Source organism: Salmo salar, chromosome ssa21, assembly GCF_905237065.1.
Source record: "Salmo salar chromosome ssa21, Ssal_v3.1, whole genome shotgun sequence".
NCBI lineage: Eukaryota > Metazoa > Chordata > Actinopteri > Salmoniformes > Salmonidae > Salmo > Salmo salar.
In genome coordinates, this window is record NC_059462.1 from 23,011,382 (window position 1) to 23,023,988 (window position 12,607).

At 41.7% G+C, this 12,607-nt stretch overlaps 1 protein-coding gene across 1 annotated transcript; it reads right to left on the reverse strand.

Annotated features, from left to right (window-relative positions):
• Positions 1-2,627: 2,627 nt before the first annotated feature.
• Positions 2,628-12,313, reverse strand: LOC106581954 (UDP-glucuronosyltransferase). The gene is made up of 5 exons (XM_014164527.2): positions 9,899-12,313; positions 8,368-8,499; positions 6,056-6,143; positions 5,657-5,876; positions 2,628-4,383 (listed from the first exon to the last, which is right to left on the reverse strand). The coding sequence occupies exons 1-5, from the start codon at positions 10,817-10,819 to the stop codon at positions 4,095-4,097; spliced, it is 1,650 nt and encodes a 549-aa protein (XP_014020002.2). The 5' UTR covers positions 10,820-12,313; the 3' UTR covers positions 2,628-4,094.
• Positions 12,314-12,607: the final 294 nt, after the last annotated feature.

A 12,607-nucleotide genomic window follows, 5' to 3' on the forward strand; every position in this document is an offset into this window, starting at 1 on the left:
GATGCTGCCACCACCATGCTTCACCGTAGGGATGGTGCCAGGTTTCCTCCAGACGTGACGCTTGGCATTCAGGCCAAAGAGTTCAATCTTGGTTTTATCAGACCAGAGAATCTTGTTTCTCATGGTCTGAGAGTCTTTAGGTGCCTTTTGGCAAACTCCAAGCAGGATATAGTGTGCCTTTTACTGAGGAGTGACTTCCGTCTGGCCACTCTGCCATAAAGGCCTGATTGGTGGAATGCTGCAGAGGTGGTTGTCCTTCTGGAAGGTTCTACCATCTCAACAGAGGAACTCTAGAGCTCTGTCAGAGGGACCAGCGGATTCTTTGTCACCTCCCTGACTAGGGCCCTTCTCCCCCGATTGCTCCGTTTGGCCGGGCGGCCAGCTCTAGGAAGGTCTTGGTGGTTCCAAACTTCTTCCGTTTAAGAATGATGGAGGCCACTGTGGGACCTTCAATGCTGCAGAAATGTTTTGGTACCCTTCCCCAGATCTGTGCCTCGACACAATCCTGTCTCGGAACTCTACGGACAATTCCTTCGACCTCATGGCTTGGTTTTTGCTCTGACATGCATTGTCAACTGTGGGACCTTATATGGACAGGTGTGTGCCTTTCCAAATCATGTCCACTCAATTGAATTTACCACAGGGGGACTCGAATCAAGTTGTAGAATCATCTCAAGGATGATCAATGGAAACAGGACGCACCTGAGCTCAATTTTTAGTCTCATAGCAAAGGGTCTGAATACTTATGTAAAAAGGTATTTCTACAAACCTGTTTTCAATTTGTCATTATGGGGTATTGTGTGTAGATTGCTGAGGATTTTTTTTTTTTTACATCCATTTTAGAATAAGGCTGTAACGTAACGAAATGTGGAAAAAGTCAATGGGTCTGAATACTTTCCAAAGGCACTGTATAGATGTAGGATATTAATTTGACCATTTTCTCACAGCAGGAAAATAATCCTGCAGCAACAGGAAATGAGAATTATTGTATGGATTATAATTAATTGATATTTTTGTAAAGGTTGATACATTTTAGGGCAAATCAAGTCTGACATTTTAAAGTGTAAAGTACCGTAATTTCCAGACTATAAGCGGCAACTTTTTTCCCACGCTTTGAACCTCGCGGCTTAAACAATGACGTGGCTAATATATGGATTTTTTCCACTTTCAAATTTTTTTCTCCAAAAAAACACATTCTGTGACATGCTCAGTTTTTTGGCGGCTTGAAGCTTTCATTAGACCAATGAAATTGCCGAATGGGTTAAGGTCAAACAACTTTTTTGTTTACTGTTTCGATCAAATTGATTACGGTAGTCATTTTGTCACCCTCATCATGGCAAAGACACAGAGAAATGCATATGATGCAGCTTTCAAGTTGAAGGCGATTGATCTGGCTGTTGGAAAAGGAAATAGAGCTGCTGCACGGGAGCTTGGTCTTAATGAGTCGATGATAAGACGTTGGAAACAGCAGCGTGAGGAATTGACTCAGCGCAAAAAGACAACTAAACCTTTCGGAGGGAAGAAAAGCAGATGGCCCGAACTAGAAAATGAGCTCGAAGACTGGGTCAACACAGAGAGCAGACGGCCGAGGTGTTGCGGCTTATAGACATGTGTGGCTTATTTATGTTCAAAATATATATATTTTTTTAATTCAGTGGGTGCGGCTTATATTCAGGTGCGCTCAATAGTCCGGAAATTACGGTACACATTTTAGAAGCCTTTTTAAACCTTGAATACAGTACAAGTTTGCATTCCCTGCTGTGCAGGAAATTTCCTGCAACAAAACAGGCTGATCAAATTAAGATCTTAAGCCAATTGTTGTAGCAGTAGTCATGTTCACAACTGAAGAGTATAGCCTTCGTCTGCCTTTCACTATAGCTTAATTGGATATTTTTGTATGTGTAAGCAATACCTAAGTTAGCTATATAAAGTACCAGATAGACCATTTACAGTAATTGCTGTTCATTATTACTCAGTAAATAAACACCATCAGCCGACTGAAGATCTAGCTAAGTAGCTACAGAAAGTAATGGAGAAATTTGACCTTTCCGCAGCAGGTAGCTCTGGTCAGGCAGCTTCATCTTATAGCAGGTTCAGGGACTAACTTACTTCCGCTAGCTACTACTATCTAACATGAGTATAGTCAGTAGCCAGCTAGTGAAAGCCAGCTTTGTTCAGTTGTTGTTCAGTTTATTCTGTTGGTATGTAAACTTCCGAATAAGTTCTGCAGCTTAGCTAACATTAGTATTTTTATCTTCCAATCACACTCACACAGTCTAATCCTTTCTTTGGGCAGCCAACCTAGGGTGTTAACACCGCCACTAAGTCCTGTCAATGTTCTATGAGGAGTTGTGTCCTTCCAGGTATGAACAAAACCAAAATACAAAAATTGAATAAAAGTGATTATTTGTTTCCTGTTATTCCATGTCTAATTTTGATACAATAAATGACACAAGGCATTTTTCAAATTCAGAAACAAAAAATGAATATTGAGCCATTTTCTGTTTCTTTTTACTGTCTTTTTTTGACTTGGAAATCAAAATAACCAAACTTACACAGCCCCGGTCACTTACACAGCCCCAGCCCATTTCCTTTACCTCTAACTGCAATGAAAAGGGACAAAGATGCAACTTTGTATTACAATTTATTTGTAGATTTTCACAAAATGTTTTTTTTCACTTGAAATATTATTACAAACATAATGAAAAAGTACTGTACAACAAAAAACAATAATTACTGAAATGAAAGCTAGACAGTCAGGAAGCATCAGAAATTCCAAAAAACGATGGATAAAGGACTACATTTAGCAAATTTTGACGGCGAGGAAAAAAATGTCAGTGGTGCTCTCTGGACCTTGATGAAGACCGAATGAGGCCCAGGCAAAATGACACACCTGCCATAGCTTTTTACTGTCAAAATGCCTTTCAAAGACAAAGAGAAATTCTCTCTTGCCAGTCTATTGTCACAGATCCCTCCGGAACATTCATTACGCACACCTGTCCCCTATTCCCACTGATTAGTACTTGTATAAGTGTGCCCTTGGGTATCGTCCCGTGGTGTTCAACAATGTTTACCCTCGCGCTTTTGTTTGGGTACAGCCCAGTGTTTTTGTATGTGTTTGTTTTGGGTGTATTAAAAACCCCTATAGTGTATATAGGTGGTATACCCTGCGCCTGTCTCCAAAATGATTTATACCAGCATGACATATATTGGTTGTGTTACCAGGATCATAAATTGTATAAAAACAAAGTTGTACACTCGTATATATACTCCAAACAATTGATTAAGTAAACCTAATAACCAACGTTTCGGCAACTCTGACTGTGTGACTTTATTTTTATACAGTTTAATCTTCGTTGGTTAGCACCTCTACAATACAATGTGGGTGTGCGTCAGCTCATGCTTTTTACTAAACAGGATCTTGAATTAGCATCACAGATGCTAGACAGGCTAACAGTTTTGGAGTCACACTCCTCCCAAGGCACAGTGGCTGACTGTGGAATACATAGGAGGCTGCTGAGGGGAGGACGGCTCATAATAATGGCTGTAATGGAGCGAATGAAATGGCATCAAACACATGGAAACTACGTGTTTGATGTATTTGATACCATTCCACTCATTCCGCTCCAGCCATTACCAGCAGTTAAGGTGCCACCAACCTCCTGTGGTGGAATGAGACTGTCTTGCTGGTGGCAGGCATCAGGCCTTATCTACAACAGACACATGAAGTTACTCTGACATTATCCTGAGATATCAAATCAAACAAACATAAAAATGGCAAATCTCTGTCAGGCCTTTCTTTCCTTCAAGCTACAGTAGCCTATTCACTCCCTGTTATACACAGGGCCTAGAGTGGGCAGTATAGTTACTCTGGACTCTAGGGCCTGGTGGCTTGGGCTGGGATTCAATCTGTAGCGCATTGTAGCGCGCTTGACATTTGAAGGTATTTTCTGATTGAGCCAACATCTGCAGCGTTTATTGTGAATGTGATCTCAGCAAACACAGGAACATTGCCTTTAAAAGGCACATTATTGTCAACAGCTCTCTACAACGAGCCTTGGATTGAATCCCGGCCTAGGCCACAGGAAGGACATTCACTCACTCTTCTTCTTCTTCATAGTCTTCTTCTTTCCACAACACTTGCGGAAGCAGACTTTGCAGCATTTAACGGTGACCATGACAACAATGAGAACTATAGTGAGTAGCAGAGTGAACACGTCCAGACTGTGGTACTGGATCCAGTTGAGGTCGTGAGCCGCGGGTCTCAGGTGTTCCGCTCCGCCGTGGCGCATCACAAACTCTGACCAGAACACAGCCAGGTCCAGGGGCTCGATGGGACGGTCCTTATGTACCGCTGACAGCTTCAGCATCTTCTCCTTGTAACTGGGGAGGAAGGACAGATGCAACAGGGTTTACAATCTCCTCATAGACTGGGGATGAATTCTAATGAGGAACTCAGACGTTCATGTAAATCATGCATTGTTGACAATATTATATTTGCACTGAAACTCAATATGTAAATCTCAAGTTAGGATTTGGTCCCTGTACTGTTTGCACTGCTATATTTATATCCTACTTGTCCTGTTTATTGGAGCTTGTGTACTAAAACGTGTCTACACCTCAACAATTTATAACTATTTTTACCAGAAAGGTGAGATTTTAACCTATCTTGAAGAATGCAGCATTACTAGTTATTGTTGATGGTCCTCTCATGATAAAAATGAATTTCAGGGATTACATCGATTCCATTTTAGATTCCATGTAGTTTCATCATAAGAGGTTAATAGTTTGTATATTCGGTGTATAACATGTCCTTGTAACAATATTGTACTGAGCAAAAATATAAACGCAACATGTAAAATGTTGGTCCCAGAAATGTTCCATATGCACAAAAAGCTTTTTTCTCTCAAATTTTGTGAACAAATTTGTTTACATCCCTGTTAGTGAACATTTTGTCTTTGCCAAGATAATCCATCCACTTGACAGGTGTGGCATATCAAGAAGCTGATTAAACAGCATGATCATTATACAGGTGTACCTTGAGCTAGGGACACTCTAAAATGTGCAGTTTTGCCATAACACAATGCCTCAGATGTCTGAAGTTTTGAGGGAGCGTGCAATTGGCATGCTGACTGTAGGAATGTCCACCAGAGCTGTTGCAAGCTAATTTAATGTTCATTTCTCTACCATAAGCCGCCTCCAACGTTGTTTTAGAAAATGTGGCAGTACGTCCAACTGGCCTCACAACCACAGACCATGCGTACGGCGTTGTGTGGGTGAGTGGTTGCTGATGTCAAATGTTGTGAACAGAGTGCCCCATGGTGGCGGTGGGGTTATGCTATGGGCAGGCATAAGCTACGGACAACGAACACAATTCCATTTTATCGATTGGCAAATTGAATGTACAAAAATATGGTGACGTGATGCTGAGGCCCATTGTGAGGTCCATTTTTTTTAAAAGTTATCTGTGACCAACAGATGCATATCTGTATACCCAGTCATGTGAAATCCATAGATTAGGGCCTAATTCATTTATTTCAATTGACTGATTTCCTCATATGAACTGTAACTCAGTAAAATCGTAGAAATTGTTGCATGTTGCGTTTATATTTTTGTTCAGTATACTTCCTTGCATTACGTTAACATGATGTCTGACCTCTTGTCGTTGATGACCTTGTTGAGGGCCTCCACCAGTTTGTCTGAGGTGATATCGAACAAAGTGAGCACCTCCCCGACACCCCTCACCGTCATGCGGTGTACGTTGTCACTCTGGTCACCGAACAACGGAAGCATCACCATGGGAACACTGTTACAGATCCCCTCGTAGATACCGTGGGTTCCTCCGTGGGTCATGAAGGCCTTGACCTTGGGGTGGCCTAGAACATGGAACATTCACCACGAAGAAGAAGATGTATTGTTTCTCTTGCAAAATGGCAACAACAGTAGCATGTGTTTACTGAGAAGAGTACCCCTCTGTAACTTCTGTAAGCCAGGTGGTTTTCATTATAACTATATCATTGTAACATTATCTCTGATGATGAGAGAAGAAACCAACCCAGCAGATCATTCTGAGGAAGCCACTTCATCAGTCTGACGTTGTCTGGAGCGTTCTCAGGCACCACTCCTGTGTACCTCCACACGACCTGAAAACAGAGAACACTTTACTTAGCTAATCAAGTCATATAGAATCATCTGCCAATTCTGGATATAGTGGTGAAGGTACACCACTTTGTAGTGGAATATAAACGTGTGTCTGGAGAGTTTTAAGGCATAGCTCCAGTGTACGCCACACAAACTGAACAACATAGAACAGCAGCTTGCCATGACCCTCGATGTAGTATATGAAGAATGGAGAATATGCAAATGTCATTGAAACTCCATGTAATGTCAGCATTCCTCAGAGTTAAGTACAACGGGGGACAAAGGACTTGTTCTTAGTTTAGATTAATGGTGGATTGGAGATTAGGCCTATATGCAGCGTTGGGAACAAATTTTCTAAATGTAATCTGTTACAGTTACCTGTCCAAAATAGTAATCACTAACGTAACTTTTAGATTACCCAAACTCAGTAACGTAATCTAATTACTTTCAGTTACTTTTAGGTTACTTTCCCCTTAAGAGGCATTAGAAGAAGACAAAAATGAATATTACCAATTGAATTACATCTATTGCAGGATAAATCAATGTAAGAGTTTACATAGCTGGCCATAAATGGATGTTGCATCTTACATTACAGGTTGGTTATGTAGGCTTCTTCTAACCCATTGCTTTCTTCAACAGATAATTATACAATTAGGCTATATTGATTTTGTTTTATTAGGATCCCCATTACCTGACACCAATGGCGACAGCTAGTCTTACTGGGGTCTGACACATAACGAAAAATACATTACAGACAATTTTTTTTACAATTGACATACTGTACATTAACATGTAGTGTGTGTGTGTGTGTGTGTGTGTGTGTGTGTCTATCAGTTCCACATACATGTCAGTACATACACACAACACACAACAAGTAGGTCATATGGGGGAGAGGCCTTGTGCCTGGAGGTGTGGCTTTATTTGTTTTTTGATATGGAAGGGAGTTCCCTGCAATCATGGCTCTGTATAATACTGTATGTTTTCTTGAATTTGTTCCCGACCTGGGGACTGTGAAAAGACCCCTGCTGGCATGTCTGGTGGGGTAAGTGTGTTTGTCAGTGTTGTATGTAAGTTGACTATGCAAACAATTTGATTCTTATAAAAATAAGAAGCGATGCAGTCAGTCTCCTCAACTCTTAGCCAGAGAGACTGACTGCATATTAGCCCTCTGACTACAATGAAGAGCAAAATGTGGCGCTCTGTTCTGGGCCAGCTGCAGCTTAACTAGGTCCTTTGCTGCACTTGACCACACGACTGGACAATAATCAAGATAAGATAAAACTAGAGCCTGCAGGACTTGCTTTGTGTAGTGTGGTGTCAAAAAAGCAGAGCATCTCTTAATCCCAGACAGACTTACAACCATTCAATATTTTTTGACCATGACAGTTTAGAATCTAAGGTAACACCAAGTAATTTAGTCTCCTCAACTTGTTCAACAGCCACACCATTCATTACCAGATTCAGCTGAGGTCTAGATCTTAAAGAATGATTTGTACTAAATACAATGGTCTTAGTTTTAGAGATGTTCAGGACCAGTTTAGTACTGGCCACCCATTCTAAAACTGACTGCAACTCTTTGTTTAGGGTTGCACTGATTTCACTAGCTGTGGTTGCTGACGCGTATAGGGTTGAGTCACAGTATACATGGACACATATGCTGAAATCTAACAGTATAGCTCCCACAATCTTCTTCTTCTGAATTTATTTCAACCAATCATCAGTCAATTGTGTCATTGCAGTGCATGACTAAGCTAACATATGGAATAGTTTTTATTGATCATTTAGCTATTTGATTTTGAATTTTAGGACCCCATTTGGTATTAAAAATATATATAAAAAAATTTATTTGATAAAATATTGAATTTGGCCTTTACTACTACAGCCCATAGAAACGCATTCATTCATAAATAGCAAAAAAGACAGTAAAAAAATCAATCATAAGGAATAAGGTTTTAAAGTGTCTGTCCTATATCTAGGAGATGTAAGAAAGCTCAGGAAATATGTTGTCAGTTGTTGATGTCTACAGAAGACGTAGAGACTATACTTAAAGATTGTGTTGGTCAGAATGGTACTCTTTGGGAAACATTATGTAACAGACAGATGATGGATGCATTCCAATCAACACCATATTCCCTATACAGTGCACTACTTTTGACCAGCTGTGGTCAAAAGTAGTGCAATATATGGAATAGGGTGCCATTTGGGACACCACCGAGGAGTCCTTACCCTCTGAGGGATCCTGCTGAAGGCATCAAAGAACTGCTTGGCTTTCTCCTCAGGCATCTGAGAGATCATAGAGCCCAGGGTGAAGACCACGAAGCCATCCTCTCCTGACTCATCCACAAACTCCTGCAGGTCCTGTTGAGGCACAGGGGAAGAATAAGTTTACAAAAACATTTTACATTCATACTAAACAAAAATATAAATGCAACATGCAACAATTTAAATGATTTTATGAGGAAATCAGTCAACTTAAATAAATGAATTAAGCTCTAATCTATGAATTTCATGTTACTGGGCGGGGGCGCAGCCATGGGTGGGAGCCACTGGGGAGCCAGGCCCAGCCAATCAGAATGAGTTTTTCCCCACAAAAGGGATTTATTACAGACATAAATACGCCTAAGTTTCATCAGCTCTCCGGGTGGCTGGTCTCAGACGATCCCGCAGGTGATGAAACCGGATGTGGAGGTCCTGGGCTGGCATGGTTACACGTGGTCTGTGGTTGTGAGGCCGGTTGGATGTACTGCCAAATTCTCTAAAACGATGTTGGAGGCGGCTTATGGTAGAGAAATATACGTTCATTTCTCTGGCAACAGCTCTGGTGGACATTTCTGCAGTCAGCATGCCAATTGCACGCTCTCTCAAAACTTCAGACATCTGTGACATTGTACTGTGTGACAAAACTTTACACTTCGGAGTGGTCTTTTATTGTCCCCAGCACAATTACCTGTTCCTTTTCTTTTCTTCCTTATTCTTGATTAGGGGCTTGTAGGTAAGCACTTCACTGTAAGGTCTACACCTATTGTATTCGATGCATGTGATTAATAAAATTTGATTTGAAGGTGCACCTGTGGAATGATCATGCTGTTTAATCAACTTCTAAGAAGTAAGAAAAAACAACCACATATCGCGGTTATTGCAAGTACACGTTTCTCCGAAATATGCGCAGAACCACACACACGATGAACCAAACACACAATGAATTGTGGTCCTTCACTATGCAATAGAATTGTATGTACATACAGGCAGAAAACAAACAGCAACTGTTGTGTGAAACCTTACCTCATGGTGGTCATCAATATTTCACATTGAACAATATAACAGACAAGGCATCAAATTATTTAATTCACATTAAAAATGTATGTTTAAATTCCATACATCAGTATTAGAACAGTCTTTGGTCTGGTTAGCAAAACATTAACTGAAGGAGGAAGGGTGAAGTTGTGAAAGGATACCATGCTTTGATAACACAACCTGTATGTATAGAAGATAAAGGCATAATAAACCCTATAACAAATCACAGCTAACCCCAACCCTTACCCCACAGAACAATCCCTGCAGAGTAGTTTATCTTCCTGTGGTTTGTAGGGTAGGAACTATAAGGGCCCCTCAGTTCCTCTGTTAGATTATAGTGGGGGGTATAATTGCCACAGTAGTGAATCGATCCCTTGAGGTTTCTGGACCTGGATCCATATAGGCTGCACAGCTAAACACAGTTGAAGTTGTTTGGTCTAAAACATATTCTTATGAGACTCACCGCTGGAAGTGGAGCTCTTTTACCACAGTTGATGCCTCCAATGTTGACCATGTTGGGCATCCTGGGTTTGGGATACTCAAAGGAGTAGTCATACCTCAGCAGCCAGATCGCCCCGTGACCCAGCAGTTCCCTGTACGTCATGTCCTTATCCAGGTACCTACTGGTCAGCTCGTCAAAGCTGGCAAACATTACCGTACACAGGTAGCTCTCCAGACTATACATGAGCATGTTCTTAACCCTCCCTAGGAAGTCCATGTGGTCAGTGTTGCCGGAGAATAAGCGTGGTACGTAGGATGGGGGAGTGGGGCACTGGGCAGCCTTCTCATCCAGCCCACAGGGGATCCCCCTCGAGAAGTACACCGCTGGGATGTTGAAGGACTCAGCGATGATGGATCCACAGGGTAGGAAGGGGTCGGTCAGCATCATCTTAAACCTTTCTCCTCTCAGTCGCTGCATCAGGGGCTCGTCATACAGCAGACCCTCACAACCTTTCACCTGCATGGTGGTGAAGTGAATCAGGTGCTGCACGTTCACGAATATGTCCATTATATCCGGGGCCTTGAGGAACGCAGCGTCCTTCAGTTTGTTGACGTTCTCGTCCAGCTGTGCCTTGCTGTAGGGGACCCTAAAGGTCTCAGTCCTGTAGTAGTCAGAGCCCTGGATGAGGATGGATGTGTCAGGAACCAGCACAACCATCTCATGGCCTCTGGCCGCCAGCTCCTTCACCAGTAGCTTCATGCTCAGCCAGTGGCTCCCGTCTACAGGCATCACCAGGACCTTGTCCCCCTGGAGAGGTGCTGGACACAGGGCAAGGCAGCACAGCAGAACCAGCAGTCCCAGCCTAAGCCCCTGCCTCATTCCCAACCCTGGCCCCAGCCTCAGCCCCGGCCTCAGTACAAGAACACCCTTCCGCCAGCCCATGCCTCTCTTCCTCTCTGCTCAGTTACACAAGCTGTTTGTGAGAAGGAAACTACCTCCCTGAAGTCTGGCACTGAATGCTACTGAGAGGGGGCTGGACCTCAGACTAAACTGTGTGTGTGAGTGGGAGTGTGTGTCTCCCTGCTATGTCTGGGTCTGCCTTTGCAGGCAGGCTGTTATATAACCCCAGTCAGTCCTTCCTGTTGACTAACGTCTATCAGCAGGCTGAATGGTTCAGACTATTGTGGACATGGAGAGGATTAGCTCGCCAGTCATTTCAATGTGACAGCCTTAACATATAGCGTAGCCAAGTTTGTTCTGGGTGCAGACATTAGCTGCCTATTGACTAGTGACTTATAATGTACTCGTTTATTTTTGCAAAAGTATAACAGTTATACTTATGATCAGTAAAACATTGTTTAACAAGTACTGAAACCAGAAAAGTAAGCATCACTCATTTAAATGGGCTCTGTAAAAAAAATATGCTATTTAACACAACACTCATTAATAATACAGCATTATACTTTTTTTTCCATTAGTCCTCATATTCCTATTGTTGAATTGATGGTTTTCTCAGTTCTACAACATAAACTGTTGTCTGTTATTCATAAATTGAGTAGCATAAATCGAGTAGCATGACACTAGCTATGTTTACAATAACTTGTCCAGTGATTTTTTTGTCTACATGTAGAAAGTTCGCATCGAAAATAGATGTGACAATTGCCTGCTAAGGTGCTTTTCCATTTAACTACCTTGTGTCGATAAAAACAACTGGACATAATGGCGTCACACCTACAAATTTAAAAAAACACGCAAAAACCTACAGTGTTGAATAATAACGTAATGGTTGTTTTCATTACCCATTTAGGCAAATTGCGCATTAATAAATTGGCGACAGCCTGTATGCCCTCCCACCTATCTGTTTCGTCTCAGGTAGGACCCGCGAAAGCCAGCATGTAGGCTATAGAATGCAATAATGTACTCATATGTGCCATATTTTAACAATTATCATGTGCAAACGTATCGCCAAGGTCCATGCCATGGTGAAACGTGCACTCTTGTAGATCTGAAATAATTGGATGTCGAAACTTGCCAGCCAACCAGAAAAGCATGGGGAGCAATTTAGGCATTCTGGAAAGTCAGGACAATCCTTGTCCTGCACAGAAACATAATTTTTATAGTTGACATTTTTTATTTAGCATGTAGCATACATTTAGAATGAAATGTGGAGTGACGCGTTGTAGTTACTGGTACATCACGTGCCCCGTGTACCTTCAAAATGATTAGGAAATCATAATTTATTGTAAAAAGAAAACGTTTCCATTATCATTTGTCGCAATAAAGAAGTTAGACAAAATAAAAATACACCCGTCGAATGGATAGGAAATGGATCCTATCGCTGCCGTTTCCATTACACATTTTGTGCGACTATTCTTTTGTTGAATTAATCCTGGGTCAATTGTTAATGAAAAACAAAAGTAACGGGAAAGGTCATTACAGAGCACGCAAAATGCAAGTCATAGTTAACCCTTACCCCAATAACCCGGCTCTGGAAGGAGTCATGATGGTATTCTAACCATTGAGCTATACCCTAAATCTCAAAGTATTACCTCATGTTTCGTGAGGAATCCAGACCATTACCCCTTCAACTCCTCCCACCCAAAACACTGACACACAATCTTAAACTCTCAGTGGCACGCCAACCTGCATGTAGACATACTTTCGCCAGCACTGTTTATGCACAGACGTTCACACACTGATACACAAACACACACTTCTAAAACACCAGTG

What these genes read in the sequence shown, in the direction of transcription:
- LOC106581954 (XM_014164527.2), bottom strand. Translation starts at nt 10,819, where the DNA reads ATGGGCTGGCGGAAGGGTGTTCTTGTACTGAGGCCGGGGCTGAGGCTG. An exon ending in TCCTCAGAATGATCTGCTGG is followed by an intron (nt 5,877 to 6,055) that starts GTTGGTTTCTTC and finishes TCCATGTTCTAG; the next exon opens with GCCACCCCAAGGTCAAGGCC. An exon ending in AAGGTCATCAACGACAAGAG is followed by an intron (nt 4,384 to 5,656) that starts GTCAGACATCAT and finishes CTTCCTCCCCAG; the next exon opens with TTACAAGGAGAAGATGCTGA.